A 12,954-nucleotide genomic window follows, 5' to 3' on the forward strand; every position below is an offset into this window, starting at 1 on the left:
TCTACAAATTTATTACAAAGCAAATATACAAACTATAAACACAAAAGACTTCCATTAAAGATCCTGAAATGTAAAATGAAAACATATCATAGCTAGAAAGTATTTACCTACTTTGGACACACTCAGCTTTTGTTATTTAAGTCCAGAATGGCACAAAGATTAGCCTTTCAGGTTTTGGCAATATATATATATATATATATATATATATATATATATATATATATATATATATATATATATATGTATAAATACGACCACCGCTATTAACCGTAATCATACATTTACACTTGACAAAACGATGTAAGAACGTATTCTAAAATAAGAGATTTCTGTAAAACTGTTTCTCACAAAATAGTACATTCACAAAAAAAAAGAAGACGTTAGCAGATGTGTTCGAAGAAGTTAGAAGTTACCTTGAACAAACACAAACAAAACAAAACCCTGAGACACAATATACACAAAAACATGACAAAATCATGAAATAACGTCTTGAAACAGGCCGTAATGGGCCACATTCTCTCTTGCGAGCATGTATTTTAAGCCGAGGAGGATGATACAAATTTAGCTTACCAAAATTGAGGGAAGCCCGAGTCCAAAGGCTAAAAATAAAAAGACAGGAAGATTGTTTCTGTGCACAAAATCATACACTTCCCCAAATGTCTTCTCTCCTTCTCCATACGCCTGGCACAGCAAAGGTCTAATTCAGTCAATCAGCAGTCCAAATAAATTACACCTGAGTAATGGCCGAGTGACTGGAGGGGAGAGAAACCACAACAAAGGACCATCTGTAAAACCACACGTCCTCAGTCTGTTAAACTGGTAATCTACTGGCGAGATGATACACGTATTAAATGATGTAGTGAGTCAGTTGAGCAGTGCAGGGCCCATACAGTCACCGCAGCAGATTCGCCCCAGGAGGTGGTAAAATCCCAGCGCACACATCTATACTATCGCTCTGCTTCGCATGTTAGATAGAGGTCGTGAGGTCCCTTCAGTAAACATGGGAACGAGTCCAGCTCACGGCTAGTGGCTACATGGGAAAGTCACACAAGAAGAACGAGTAAACAGATCAGGTTGGAAAGAGGCCGCAGACTTCCAGTCTCCGGGCTGTCTCTAGGTCTCGGGCCTTCGCTTCCTCTGCAGCTGAAGATGAATGAGAATCGGGCTGGATGGAGCCGCCAGCCTCAGGACTACACAGACTCGTCCGCTTCCTCCGTGCAGACAGCGAAGCGAGAACCAACGCCTGCATACCAGACACCACTGCTTATCTGGGGAAAGAGACAAGAGGGGAGATTAATGTTCAGGGTCCTGTGAACGCTGCTGTATGGAGGACCGACCATATGACACGAGGGGCGGCCTGGACATTCTCAGGGAGCGGACAGGAATGCAGGGACGTCGGTCCTCCGCACTACACATCGGCTTATCACCATGCCATTTTATCAGGCTTACCCACATAGCGTTAATAACGCCTCAGGACGGGGCGTTATTTAACTAAAGTCCTCTTGGCATGTGGGATTAAGCTGCTCATGCCATTTATGTCGCTAGGTAATAAATATCTGAGGGTGGCCGTGGAGAAGACCCCACGCTGTACGGATAAGCTTCTCTGGACTACGCACAGATTCCGAAAACATCTGCTTTATCTGGATATAATTCATACTGTAAGAGGCTTTCTTATGGCGAAGCACACATTTTTACTACATTATATACGACCTAAAACACAACTTTGAGAATTCGATGGCCTTTCTTTGTAACCTCAGATATTTCAGTATCTAATCTTCCTCCCCTGCTGTTATGAGGGAATGTTGCACTGGGTATACGTCGGGGAGAAATGTTAACCTCCAATTTGCATATTTGTGATAATAACTCAGGTCTGCCGGAGCAGATGAAGGCTTTGTGTGTGTGTGTGTGTGTGTGTGTGTGTGCGCGCTCTCTATTCTAGGAGGAAGGCAGTTACAGGCGTGCTCTGCTGGGGGCTTGTTTAAATAACCTAATGAGTTCTCATTACCATGGCTGACAAAGCCGGCTGACACTACTGAAGCCTCAACTGATCCATACGCATCTGTTACTGTTGTGACTACGTCTCCTGAAGCGTAACAGTGGGACGCAGCCAGAGACCGGCACCACTGGAGTCACAGCAGAGAGGCAGAACGTCTTTTTTCAAACAAGCTAAACTATAGAGTGAGAAGCAAAACTACATTTAAACTTTCTGTACATTACCACTACAAACTACATTTTTGTGTTAAACCTGAATGCTAAGATTCACGTACTAGACAACAAAAATGCAAACAAAAAAAAGTTTATTTAACAGGCCTCCAATTCAGATTTATTGCTCAGTGTGACCTGATCAAGGTCCTGAATTGAGCCGCATGAGCAAAGACCAATACACGCGATGTCGTACGGAAGTTAACATGGAGGCCACTGGAGTCAGTCAGTTTACGGTTTCATTAACACGTTGATGTGCAGTGGAGGCCAGCGAATTTCTGAGCAGAAGATAACAAGGACGAGGAGAAAGACATTTTGAATGATGGCTTTTGTGCAGCAAACGGCAATGCTACTTTGTGTGTGCGTGGATGCAGAGTCGGAGGGATCTCGACGTGAATGACTTCACCGAAACACATTTCATTCAAAATTTGAGGATGTTAAAAGCTTCTTTTAACTACATTTACAAAAGCGCGTATGAGCGGGATTGTATTGGCTGAGCGACTGATCCAGAGTGACGTAAAAGTTGCATGAATTCCGATATAACTGCTCAGACAGAGGTAGTATTAAAATAAATACATATCACATACACACACACTGTATATCTGTTGTTTAATCCTCATAACTGTATAAACAGATCTGAAACCAACCCGTAACAGCACATTTGCTGCAATACAAACTCAGCTCACCCTTCCTGATCAAAGCAAAGCCGCAGTAGCAGCACTTACTGCATCACATGCGACTGCGGGCCTGATGGAAGTTTCCATTGCTGCTCTCTCGGTGTGTACATGGGCATGGGTCAGTGCATGCACTCCTTAGGTTCTGCTGCTGCTGCTGTTCTAATCTCTCTGAAGTGCAGATGATGAAGAGCATGACTCAGAATCCTAAATACTCCGCCGCTCTGCTCAACGCTCCAACTACGACAATATCACTGTTTCATAAAAGTTGCAGCTTTATATTAAGTCCTCTACTGCAAAGAGAGTGGGCTCTCCCTTGCTGCATTCATGTACGAGACACCCGCAGACCAACGCCGATAATAGGAAAGTAAATATCATACAGATCTAAAGCACTATTGGATTTTACTCGGATTTCTTCTGCATTACTGAACAACCCAAAAAGATTGTATTCCACAGAGATACACTCTGACCCACAAAGGTTATGTGTCTGTCCTCATCAGTGCATTCATCAAAAAACACCATCCCCGTCTCGCATCATTAAACTTCAGCTCCCTCCGCCCGCTCACAACAAGGGTCCCCGCTGTCACCAGAAGTGAGCTCCAGACTGCCTCACAGTCGCGTCATTATGACCCGTCATGTCAAGGTCGATTCTACTCAACACTGAGCTTCAGCGGCCACACAGTTCACCGTTTGCCCACATTTCAAACCACGGTTGCTTATGTGGACAAGCTCGTCATGACTTGCATGCAAACTTTGTGCTTTCAAACTCCCACTGTGCAACGATCGAATCGACCTTCACGGTTCTGACCTCCTTCTGCCAACAGGGAGTAAGATGTCTGGAGTGCCTAACAGGTGGCCGGGTTAATAACTGTAACCCAGAAAGTACCCAGATGCCCCCGTGTGTGTGTGTGTGTGTCTTTGGTCCGGTCCACTGCAGTAACCGCAGTGTGATGCTGTGAGGGACGCGGGGAGTCCGCGCGCCCTTCAGCGAACCAAACAGATGGGCTGGAACTATATGAAGTGATTGGATGTGGCACTCTGAGGTTAAACCTGACTCAGTCTGTCTGCTCCCATCACTTATCTTTCTCCTCCACATGGGAATGATGCCAGATTGAGTTTGACAAAAGAAAACAATTACCAAATCTCAAGCATTTCTATGACTCATAAATGACACAGTCTGGTTGACAGCACACACACACACACACATACACCACAAGACTAGGTCACATTTATCAAATGAACACCCATCACTGACATTCATCTCCATTAGCTTTAGCTTTAGTGCATCTTGGGCTCCATCTGCGTCTTCCAGGGGCCTAATTACCCACCATGCACCACACCAAAGCTGAGTCCCTTTTCTTTATTTGTCCCTTGTGTCCACAGGGCCTGTGCCATGTTTACTAATGACCACAAAGAATTGCACTGTATTGACTAACGCATGAATCGCAGGGACTTCATTTACATGACTTTGCATTGTTTCCAGGGACGGATAAAGGACTCCGGGATGAGCTCAGAGACACGAGCATCTTGGTACAGCTGCAAAGTGTATTAAGCCCGGATGAATCCTTGCAGGAACTCTAGTTTAAGACTTGGAACAAAGAGCGTCTCTGTGACTGAATACGCGCCACTTCAGCAATACTTCAGCAAATATTACGTAATTCAGATTAATTACCAGGCAGACACACTGCGTCCCGTCCCAGCCGGCTTACTGAAGAGGCCCCTGTAACTGTATGACAGCTCGCCTCTTTTTAAGGGCGTAATCAAATTAGTCTGGGTGATTAGTCAGCCATTTTAAGCATCTTTTTCCCCTTTTCCTTTTTGTTACTCGCAGCATGGAGAAAAGACCAATAAAAACCCCATTAGGTTTATGCAAATGTAGGCAGCCACGCCGAGGGCTGTAATGTGGCAGATTGATTACTCAAGAGACTGAAGACAAAGTGAGTGTGCACGTGCTGACTCTGACTGTGTATGTGTGTGTGTCTGAGAGAAGGAGGTGGGGGGGGGGGGGAGGTGGGGGGGGGGGGGTCGTTGTTGTACACAGATGCCACAATAAAAGCCTCATTCAGCTTGTGTTCCTGGTGGCCCTCACAGCAAGGCATTAATAAAACATTAGTATTGAGTGACTGGGGCCTCTGCACTCCTCCCTGATCCCATCGTGACCTTTCCATTTTACAGCAGCTGTCTGGGGAAGCAGAGAGCCCGCCAAGGACTCCCTCGGTGGCCCCTGACCTCTCCAGGTGTACCCCGTCACACAGAGCCGAGCCCACCTCATGAGGCGCTTGAAGCCGTTAAAAAGAGAATGCTGCTTATGTCTATGATTTTTAGGAGCGGAGAGGGGTGATGAGGAGGGAGGGCTGGAGAGAAGAGAGGAGGGGAGGGGAGGGGGGGGGCTAGGAAAACAAAGGTTCAAGTGTAGATAACAGTCATGTCTGGGGTCGTTATGGTTCAGTGGTTTAAAGGAGAAAGAGAGAGAGAGAGAGATTGCCCTGAACGTTGTGCAGGGAGCTCTGGTTACATCCCGTCTGGCTGTAGTCTGGTACCAACAACTGACCAGACTACACTGTGACGGTACTCTGTTTACTTTTTCCAAAACACGCGCTGAATACACCAATGAAAGCCTCACAGGAAACTGTAACGTTTGTGCCGGCAGTAGTCACATATTACACTAAAACTGTATTCAGGTCTTCTTGTTTTGGGCCTTTAAGGGTCGCTGACTTCTCCTGCCTGGACCATAACAAACACGAACCATAATGCTTTAACATTTACACATACTTTTCCATCAACAGTGAGTTCTGGCTTGGCCCTGGAGTCTGTGGTCACTCGCATCTGCTGGAAATGCACAGGGCCACAAACTACAGCAGAACGTGGTGACAAAAACGCTGGTAATCCCATCCAGGCCACGCAAACGGCGAGGACAACTGCACGGCCTCGACCACAAGGCAACATTAACAAATCTTTACTAATGGGAATGCAGGCCACACCTTCATTCCTCCCAAATTAGAGTAAGGATGGCTGGCTTTTTAAAGGACAGGCAATGCCAGCAATGTGACCGCCTCTGTGTGTGTGTGTGTGTGTGTGTGTGTGTGTGTGTGTGTGTGTGTGTGTGTGTGTGTGTGTGTGTGAGAGAAAGAGACAGAAACAGAGAGGGAGACAGAGTACTACGAGTGGAAAACCAGTGGTTTCACAACTGTGTAAAAACTCACAATACTACTAGTGAATACTTGAACAGCTGACTGGTGGTTTTTCGGTCCCATTGTAAACATGAAAAGAACACACATACACAAACACACACACACACACACACACACACACACACTTGCACGCATAGACAATTATTTCTCTCTCTGACCCAGCTGAAAGTTGACAACCTCGGGTGCAAAGTATTTTTAGGCAGGCGTTAGTCTCGGCTGCCAAATGGCGCAAAATATAACTTTGCTCCTCCTGGTCTTACTCGCTCTCCACTTCATCTTCCTCTTCCTCTCTCTATATGTGTGTGTTAGTGTGTATGCGTCCTGCTCTGTGTCACATTCTTGCTCCCTACATTTTTTTTTCCACTTCACTTCTCCTCACGAGCCCCCGTGTCTCGGGTGAGAGGGAGTGGACCAGCGTCAGGGTAGGACGCCGTCTTCACAGGCTGCAAATCGGAGCTTTTTCCATGTCTGCTGTAATTAAAACAGAAAGGCAGCCGGCAGCGGGATGGTAGCTACCGTAACTGCAAGAGTTCATAAAGATGCTGTGCCTTGATCTTTCATAGCCAGCCTGTCTGTCTCCATCGCGGCCAAAAAAACCTTGGCTAGCGGTCCATACCAGCAGCCTCATAAGGCTAAGCCCCCAGCTCCATCATATCCAGCTGTTTACTGTAGACACAAGTCACACATAAGCTCTCTGCTTCCGCTCAGCTTTACTTTCAAAAGTTCTTGGCAGCATAAAAGGAGCTTGTTCAGAGTCACTTCCCGTACAGAGGAGTACAGAGGAGCATGATTTATCCAAACTTTAGTCACAGAAAAGGACCAATCCGCCTCACTGTGCACACTATTTACTTCAGCATTCCTATTCACGTCCGTGACAGAATCTCTTTCTTGACAACTAGAAAGACTTTAAACTTAACCTTCCTTGAGGGGGGGATTGAAATAAAAACGTTACCAGTCTGGTATATCATATTAGTACATATGAATACTGGTGGCTGGTGGATTTTGTTTCATTCGGATAGAGCCAGTCTAACAGCTCCCCCTGTTTCCAGTCCAGCTTACTGGCGAACCGCCTAACAGACACATGAAAGGATGGTAAGTGAATAAATGTAATGTATTGCATAGTGTTGCTCTGATGACAAACTGGAGCTTTATGACAAATGGGCTGCATTAAACCATTGAACCTATAGCACAAAATAATACTTTAAAAGCTCTGTGAATGTAGTCCGCGTAATAAAGCCTCCAATAAAAATAAAACCACAAAGCCCCGTAGTCTGGGTAGTAAAAAGCAAACCCAACGACTACTGCAGCAATGGACCATTTTTCATTGATTGCAACAGCGCTAAAATAAGATCACAGGCCAGGCCTCCCGTCATGAAATTTAAAACTAGCTGGACCACCACCAGGCACATGAAAACCACCTGCAAAACCTTCTAAGCATCACTGTACAGCCTCTTCTTGTTTCATCTGCCGGCCCCTCCATCCCTCCATTCTCACCTTGTGTGAAAAAAAAAAAACACCACCTCGGGGAAAATGCATCATCTCTTATCTCACACGAAGCTGTGAAAACTGCCACCTGTCATCCCTTCAGGCAGATGAGGCCGAGCGGTTCTTCACTGATGTGGTATGTTCCATCGAAGTCAATCATATTTTTTATAACCTTGAGATGTATCCTTTCCTTCTTATCCCCACTAGCCCCTCCTGAATTCCTCAGACTTTTCTTTATTACTTTTAAGCAGAACAGATTGCCGCGGCGTCTGTCAGCACATGTGGTGCTTCCTCTTTGTCCTTTAAAGCACTTTGAGAAAGGTGCTATATGGATAATGTAGAAAAAGAAACGGTAGGCTTGTATCGCTATGTGTTCATTGGACTTTTGGGGCAAAACTGTTGTATATTTGGGGTTTTTCAATGATGTAAAAGAGTGGTGTATCACACATACGGTATGTTCCGGCTCTTATCTAAAGCTCACTGAATGCTCCTTGTGGTCCTCTGGCTCTTAGCCCTCCATATGTCAAACACCACTTGTCCCATCACCTCTTATACGTTACACCTGTTCGGGTACTGACTCCTGCTCGGCCCACTAGGCACGGGCCTGATCCCCGCCTCTCCACCTCGCTCCCGTCAGTGACAGAGGTCTTGTGCTGCAGCTCTCGCTCTGTAATTACCAGCACTGCTGACATTCCTTCTGCTCTCCAAACCAGGACTGCGCTGTGTTTATCCAACACCCAGCCGTCGCAGCAGCTAGATAATGTGTAACTGTAACCACTGGCAACCCCTGAAAACAGCGAGGGGCTTTTAAACCGGCCTTGTCCGGTTCAAACCGACATTTACCTCCGTTGCGTAAGCATGTTGTGGGAATTATCTGAAGATAGTTTTGCTTCCACAAAGTGAGTTCCACTTTAACATCCGACAGTAAAAAAGGGACACTATGAATAGCACATATAATTGACTTTGTGTTTGTTTGTGTCAGTTTAAGGAAACTACAATTACTCACCTCAAAGAGTGCGCTTCTCTCTACGCTGAGAGGTACTTCCATGTGCTGACGAAGGCAGTGGGAATGAGTGAGTAGGGCACACTGGTCACGCTGTCCCAAGAGTCCGACGAGGGATCGTAACAGTCGAGTGTTTTACACCTCTGAGCCCCAAAGTAACCCCCAACCACATACAATCTGTTCCCTGACGCCACCGCGTGACAGCTGATCCGCTTGGCCGTCACGTCGCCAAACTTTGACCACTGGTACGTCTCGCTGTTGAACCGGTAAGCGGAGCTGGCAGAGAATTCCGTGTCGCCACCGATCACCACGACATGGTTGCCGACCACGGCCGCTGCCGTGTAGCGCCACAGCTGCGGACAGGCGGCCGGCACAGACCAGCGGTTCTGGCAAGGGTCAAAGCACTGCACCTTGGGGTATTTGTCTCTGTTCACGCTGGTGCCGCCGAAGGCAAAGAGTTTGTTTTTGGCACCGACGACGGCAGCGTTGCTCACCCCCTCTCTGAGCGGGGCCACCAGCGTCCATTTATTGGTCTGAGGGTCGTACTGTTCCACCTGTTTGAGGGACACAGACGGAGACGCGGGGAACGATCCTGCAAGAGAAGTGTGTCCTCCCACGACGTACAGCTGGTGGTCGAGCTCCGCCGACCCGTGTCCGAACCTGGCTACCAGCATAGGTGAAGCTTTGGACCACTCGTCGTGCAACGTGTCGTACACCCAGACATCTTTGGAGGCCCCGTTTTCAGAGCCACGTCCACCGGTAACATAAACCTGAGACACATGGAGAGAAGTCATGTTTTTGTGTACTTCTACACAGCATTACATTAAAACGCACGTAATCAAGCATAGATCACATACATACCTTGCAACCAATCGCACATGCGCTGCATTCTTTCCTGGGGCTGGGGATGTCTGTCTTGGGGGTGATCTCCTTCGTCTTGTTGTCGATCATGTAGACTTTATCACACATGAAGGTCTGTCCTCCCAGCAGCAGCAGGGCCTGGCTGACTTTCCTCGGCCTGGCGCAGAAGCCCGTTACAATACCGTCATTCTGGAGGATCCTCATTTTGCACCGTACCGCGTCTTCGACGATCTCCCGTCCCACCTTATGGCACATCACCAGCTCCTCTGAAGCAACGTTCTTTAGCAGGTATGTTTCCGGGAGCAGCGCGAGACGGACACAACGCAGCAGCTCGGGCAGCTCGCTGTGCCTGTGCTCCATGTCGGCCTTGACCCAGTCGATAACAGCCTCGTACACCAGGCTCTCGTCCTCCACTTCCAGTTCCTCGCTGAGGATCAGCTCCTGGACTTTGTCTCTGGGCAGGCTGAGGAAGTCCTCAGTCCTGAAGAGAGTAGCAAAGTCTGCCAGGCACATCCTCCACGAGAGCTCGTACAGTCTCTGGCACTGATGGGCGTCTGACAGCAGCATCATCCCCAGGCAGTTTGACTGGTCGAGGTTCTTCTCCAGAAACTCTGCCGCAGCGTCCCTGATGTCGTGAAACTGAAGCATGTCGCCGGCTTCCAGGAGCGACTCCGCGTTTTCCTCGTTGATGATGATCCGGGCCGAGTAGGCGTAGTCGAGCAAGAGCTCCAGCACCTCCGGATGGAGGGAGTCGTGGAAGTTGACTTCGGCGTCGCGACTCTCCCTGAGCCCGCCGCTGAACATGGCCTCAAAGTATCGGCTACAGGAGGCCAGGACGGCACGGTGGCAAGGGAAGGATCGGTTTCCGGCCTTTAGGACGACATCTGTGAAGACTTTTCGTTTGCGCAACAGGTTGAGCTGCGTCAACAGGCTGTCGGCGTGGGTCGTCTTGTGGAAGAGTTGGATATTCATGGAGCCGGAACTAGAGCGAGACTTTCTGTTTTCGTGGTTACTGACAGACATCTTGAGGAGGAAATAGAGTAGGAAAAAAATATAAGTACAAGTGGCAACAACCACTCCTTTATATTTGTTTAATTCAAACGTTTCTAACAGTTGGACAGGAAGACGAGATCTTATCAGGTCTTGCGCCCTCCTTTTGATGTGAACACTACCATAAACACTCCCCCCCCATTCTATGATCAAACAAAACTCACTGTGGCAACAGCAGGTGAATGGGTTGTTCAGAAATAAAATACTCATATCAGTGCGCGGTACGGAAATAAACTTCAGCCTTCAAGTATGAAAGAAAATCAGATAAGGAGCACTCCCACACAAATCCAGTGTGTGTGTGTGTGTGTGTGTGTGTGTACACAGAGATTTACACTGTAAGACACAGCAGTGTCAATACTCAATTATCAAACAAATTAGCCACATTAACTGGCTTTTAATTTAACCTTCCTTCTATAATTGATGATAGTTAAAGAAACGACACCTGGGCGTGTTGCCCTATAGCACATCTTTCCACCCGTATAAACATTTCAAGTTGGTGAGTCACCTCCAAAACAAAAAGGGAGAGCCAATCAATTCCTTCCAGCTGGTTCTATCCTCCAGCTGTTTCACACATCAGATGGTGCCTAAGCTTTCAAGCCCACATACGATGTGACACCTCAGCCCAGCTCCTTGAGGAGGAAATTATGCAACCGCAGTGCAACAGATGAAAACGGTGGTGGATTCAGACAGACCTGCAGCCATTACTCCATCAAGTTTATGCTGAATTTAAGAGATTCACTTCATTGCATGCCAGGAGTTTTATTTCTAATTAGTACAATTGTATAATAACCACTTTGTAATAATTATGGAACAGTAGGCTAATAAAGTCGTTTTTCAAGACATAACTTGAAAACGACCAAATAAATATCTTCCGCTTTGAAGCCTCCATTGTTTCACAGCAGATACATTTAAGTCGGCTATTCACTCCCACTGAAAGGGGGACTGTGGACTTCCGCGGAGGGACTCAGCGTGAAATCCAATTCGTTTTGTGCAGTAAATGTGAAACTGCGGTCAGCGCTTCAGCATGCGCTCAACTTTCCTCCCGAGTTAGCCTGCAAAACACCCAGGCTGCTACAATCAACATCAAAGGAGCCGACGCTACACACTGTGACTAAACCACTCACATGTCGGAAGTTGCAGAAATATCAGAGACGCAGCTGTTTGTTGGTGATCGATGCTTTAGGGAAAATTAGCCGTCTGATGCTTACCTTGATGGGCGCAAAGCTGATCCGGATTCCTTTATCTCGGTTCAAACTTGTTCCGTCGTTGATTTGTTTGAAGTTGTGGCACAATTTAGACAAATCCGCATTCAGAGTTTAGAACTGTATCGTATCCTGAAGGGCTGTGGAACGGTTGAGCCATTTGTCTGCGTCGCAAGCTTCGAGTGTAAACACGCAAAATAGACAACGTTAAAAAAGTTCGCCGTTTCGGATAGTTCTCGGGAAGCCACGCAGCCTGCAGGAGAGCAACGAGCAAAGCGGAGAGAACGCGCAGAGCCGCCGTGGTGTTCAGCCTGGCTCCGCCTACTCCTCCTCACATCGTCCAATGGGCTGAGGCGTCTTTATTCTCCATCCAACTTCAGGGTCAATGCACAGCATTAGTGCAGAATAGCGTTGCCTCAAAGAACACAAGAAACACCTGCCAGTGTGTTTCACCTATACCTGCTATGTTTCTCACTTTGACTCAGAAGTGCTCAGGGGAGAAGCTCTACGTGTGCCTCGACTACCAAATCACATGTATTTGTACAGTAGTCTTTCAACAATATCAAGACAGGGCAAAACACGAAATATGTATAAATAATATAATAAAGGAATCTGTCTAAATTATTTTTTAATGATTTGATTATTTATTCATTATTTCTGTAACATGTGATTGCCAAACATGAAGGCCTAAATGGCTTCTCCAAACTGCCAGGAATTACATTTAGGGGAGAAATACTGAAGCCTTGATGTATTTATGATTTTGTTGGCTTAAAAGTAGTCGAATTTTAACATGTAAATAGACCAGAATCTGTTTAAAAATAACCACCATGCATGTCATCTTTTGCTTCTGAAACCTGCTATCATGTCCTCAGTTTTGGCTCTGAAACTGAGAGTATTCTTATATTATTTCCATTAAATATGAATACAAAATACATCAGGAACATAAAAAGCACAGTTCCTGCCCTGTTTGCCAGTTCCACATAACCAACAGTCTTAATGATCATATGATGGCAGGTTAAAGTTCTTCTGAGAGCCATGAGATCGTTTCTCCAGCTGAATTCCATGCATTTTCTGGAGGATTTAAGTCGAGCTATTCGGGACAAGAATCGGGCCAGTCAAGAATGAGCCAAGTCAGCCTGCACATACAAGGAATTTCATGGGCTGCTTAAAACATGGTACAACCCTGAAGCAATGGTGTGACGATTTTTAAGTATAAGTTCGGGAGAAGAGGAGTCCTCTCTCTCTCTCTCTCTCTCTCTCTCTCTCTCTCTCTCTCTCTCTCTCTC

At 46.6% G+C, this 12,954-nt stretch overlaps 1 protein-coding gene across 1 annotated transcript; it reads right to left on the bottom strand.

Annotated features, from left to right (window-relative positions):
- Positions 1–214: 214 nt before the first annotated feature.
- On the bottom strand, positions 215–11,924 carry enc3 (ectodermal-neural cortex 3). Its single transcript, XM_079158197.1, has 4 exons — positions 11,675–11,924; positions 9,417–10,439; positions 8,559–9,325; positions 215–1,268 (listed from the first exon to the last, which is right to left on the bottom strand). The coding sequence occupies exons 2-3, from the start codon at positions 10,437–10,439 to the stop codon at positions 8,579–8,581; spliced, it is 1,770 nt and encodes a 589-aa protein (XP_079014323.1). The 5' UTR covers positions 11,675–11,924; the 3' UTR covers positions 215–1,268; positions 8,559–8,578.
- Positions 11,925–12,954: the final 1,030 nt, after the last annotated feature.

The sequence above is a fragment of the Pholis gunnellus genome, assembly GCF_910591455.1.
Source record: "Pholis gunnellus genome assembly, chromosome: 4".
Classification (NCBI taxonomy): Eukaryota; Metazoa; Chordata; class Actinopteri; order Perciformes; family Pholidae; genus Pholis; species Pholis gunnellus.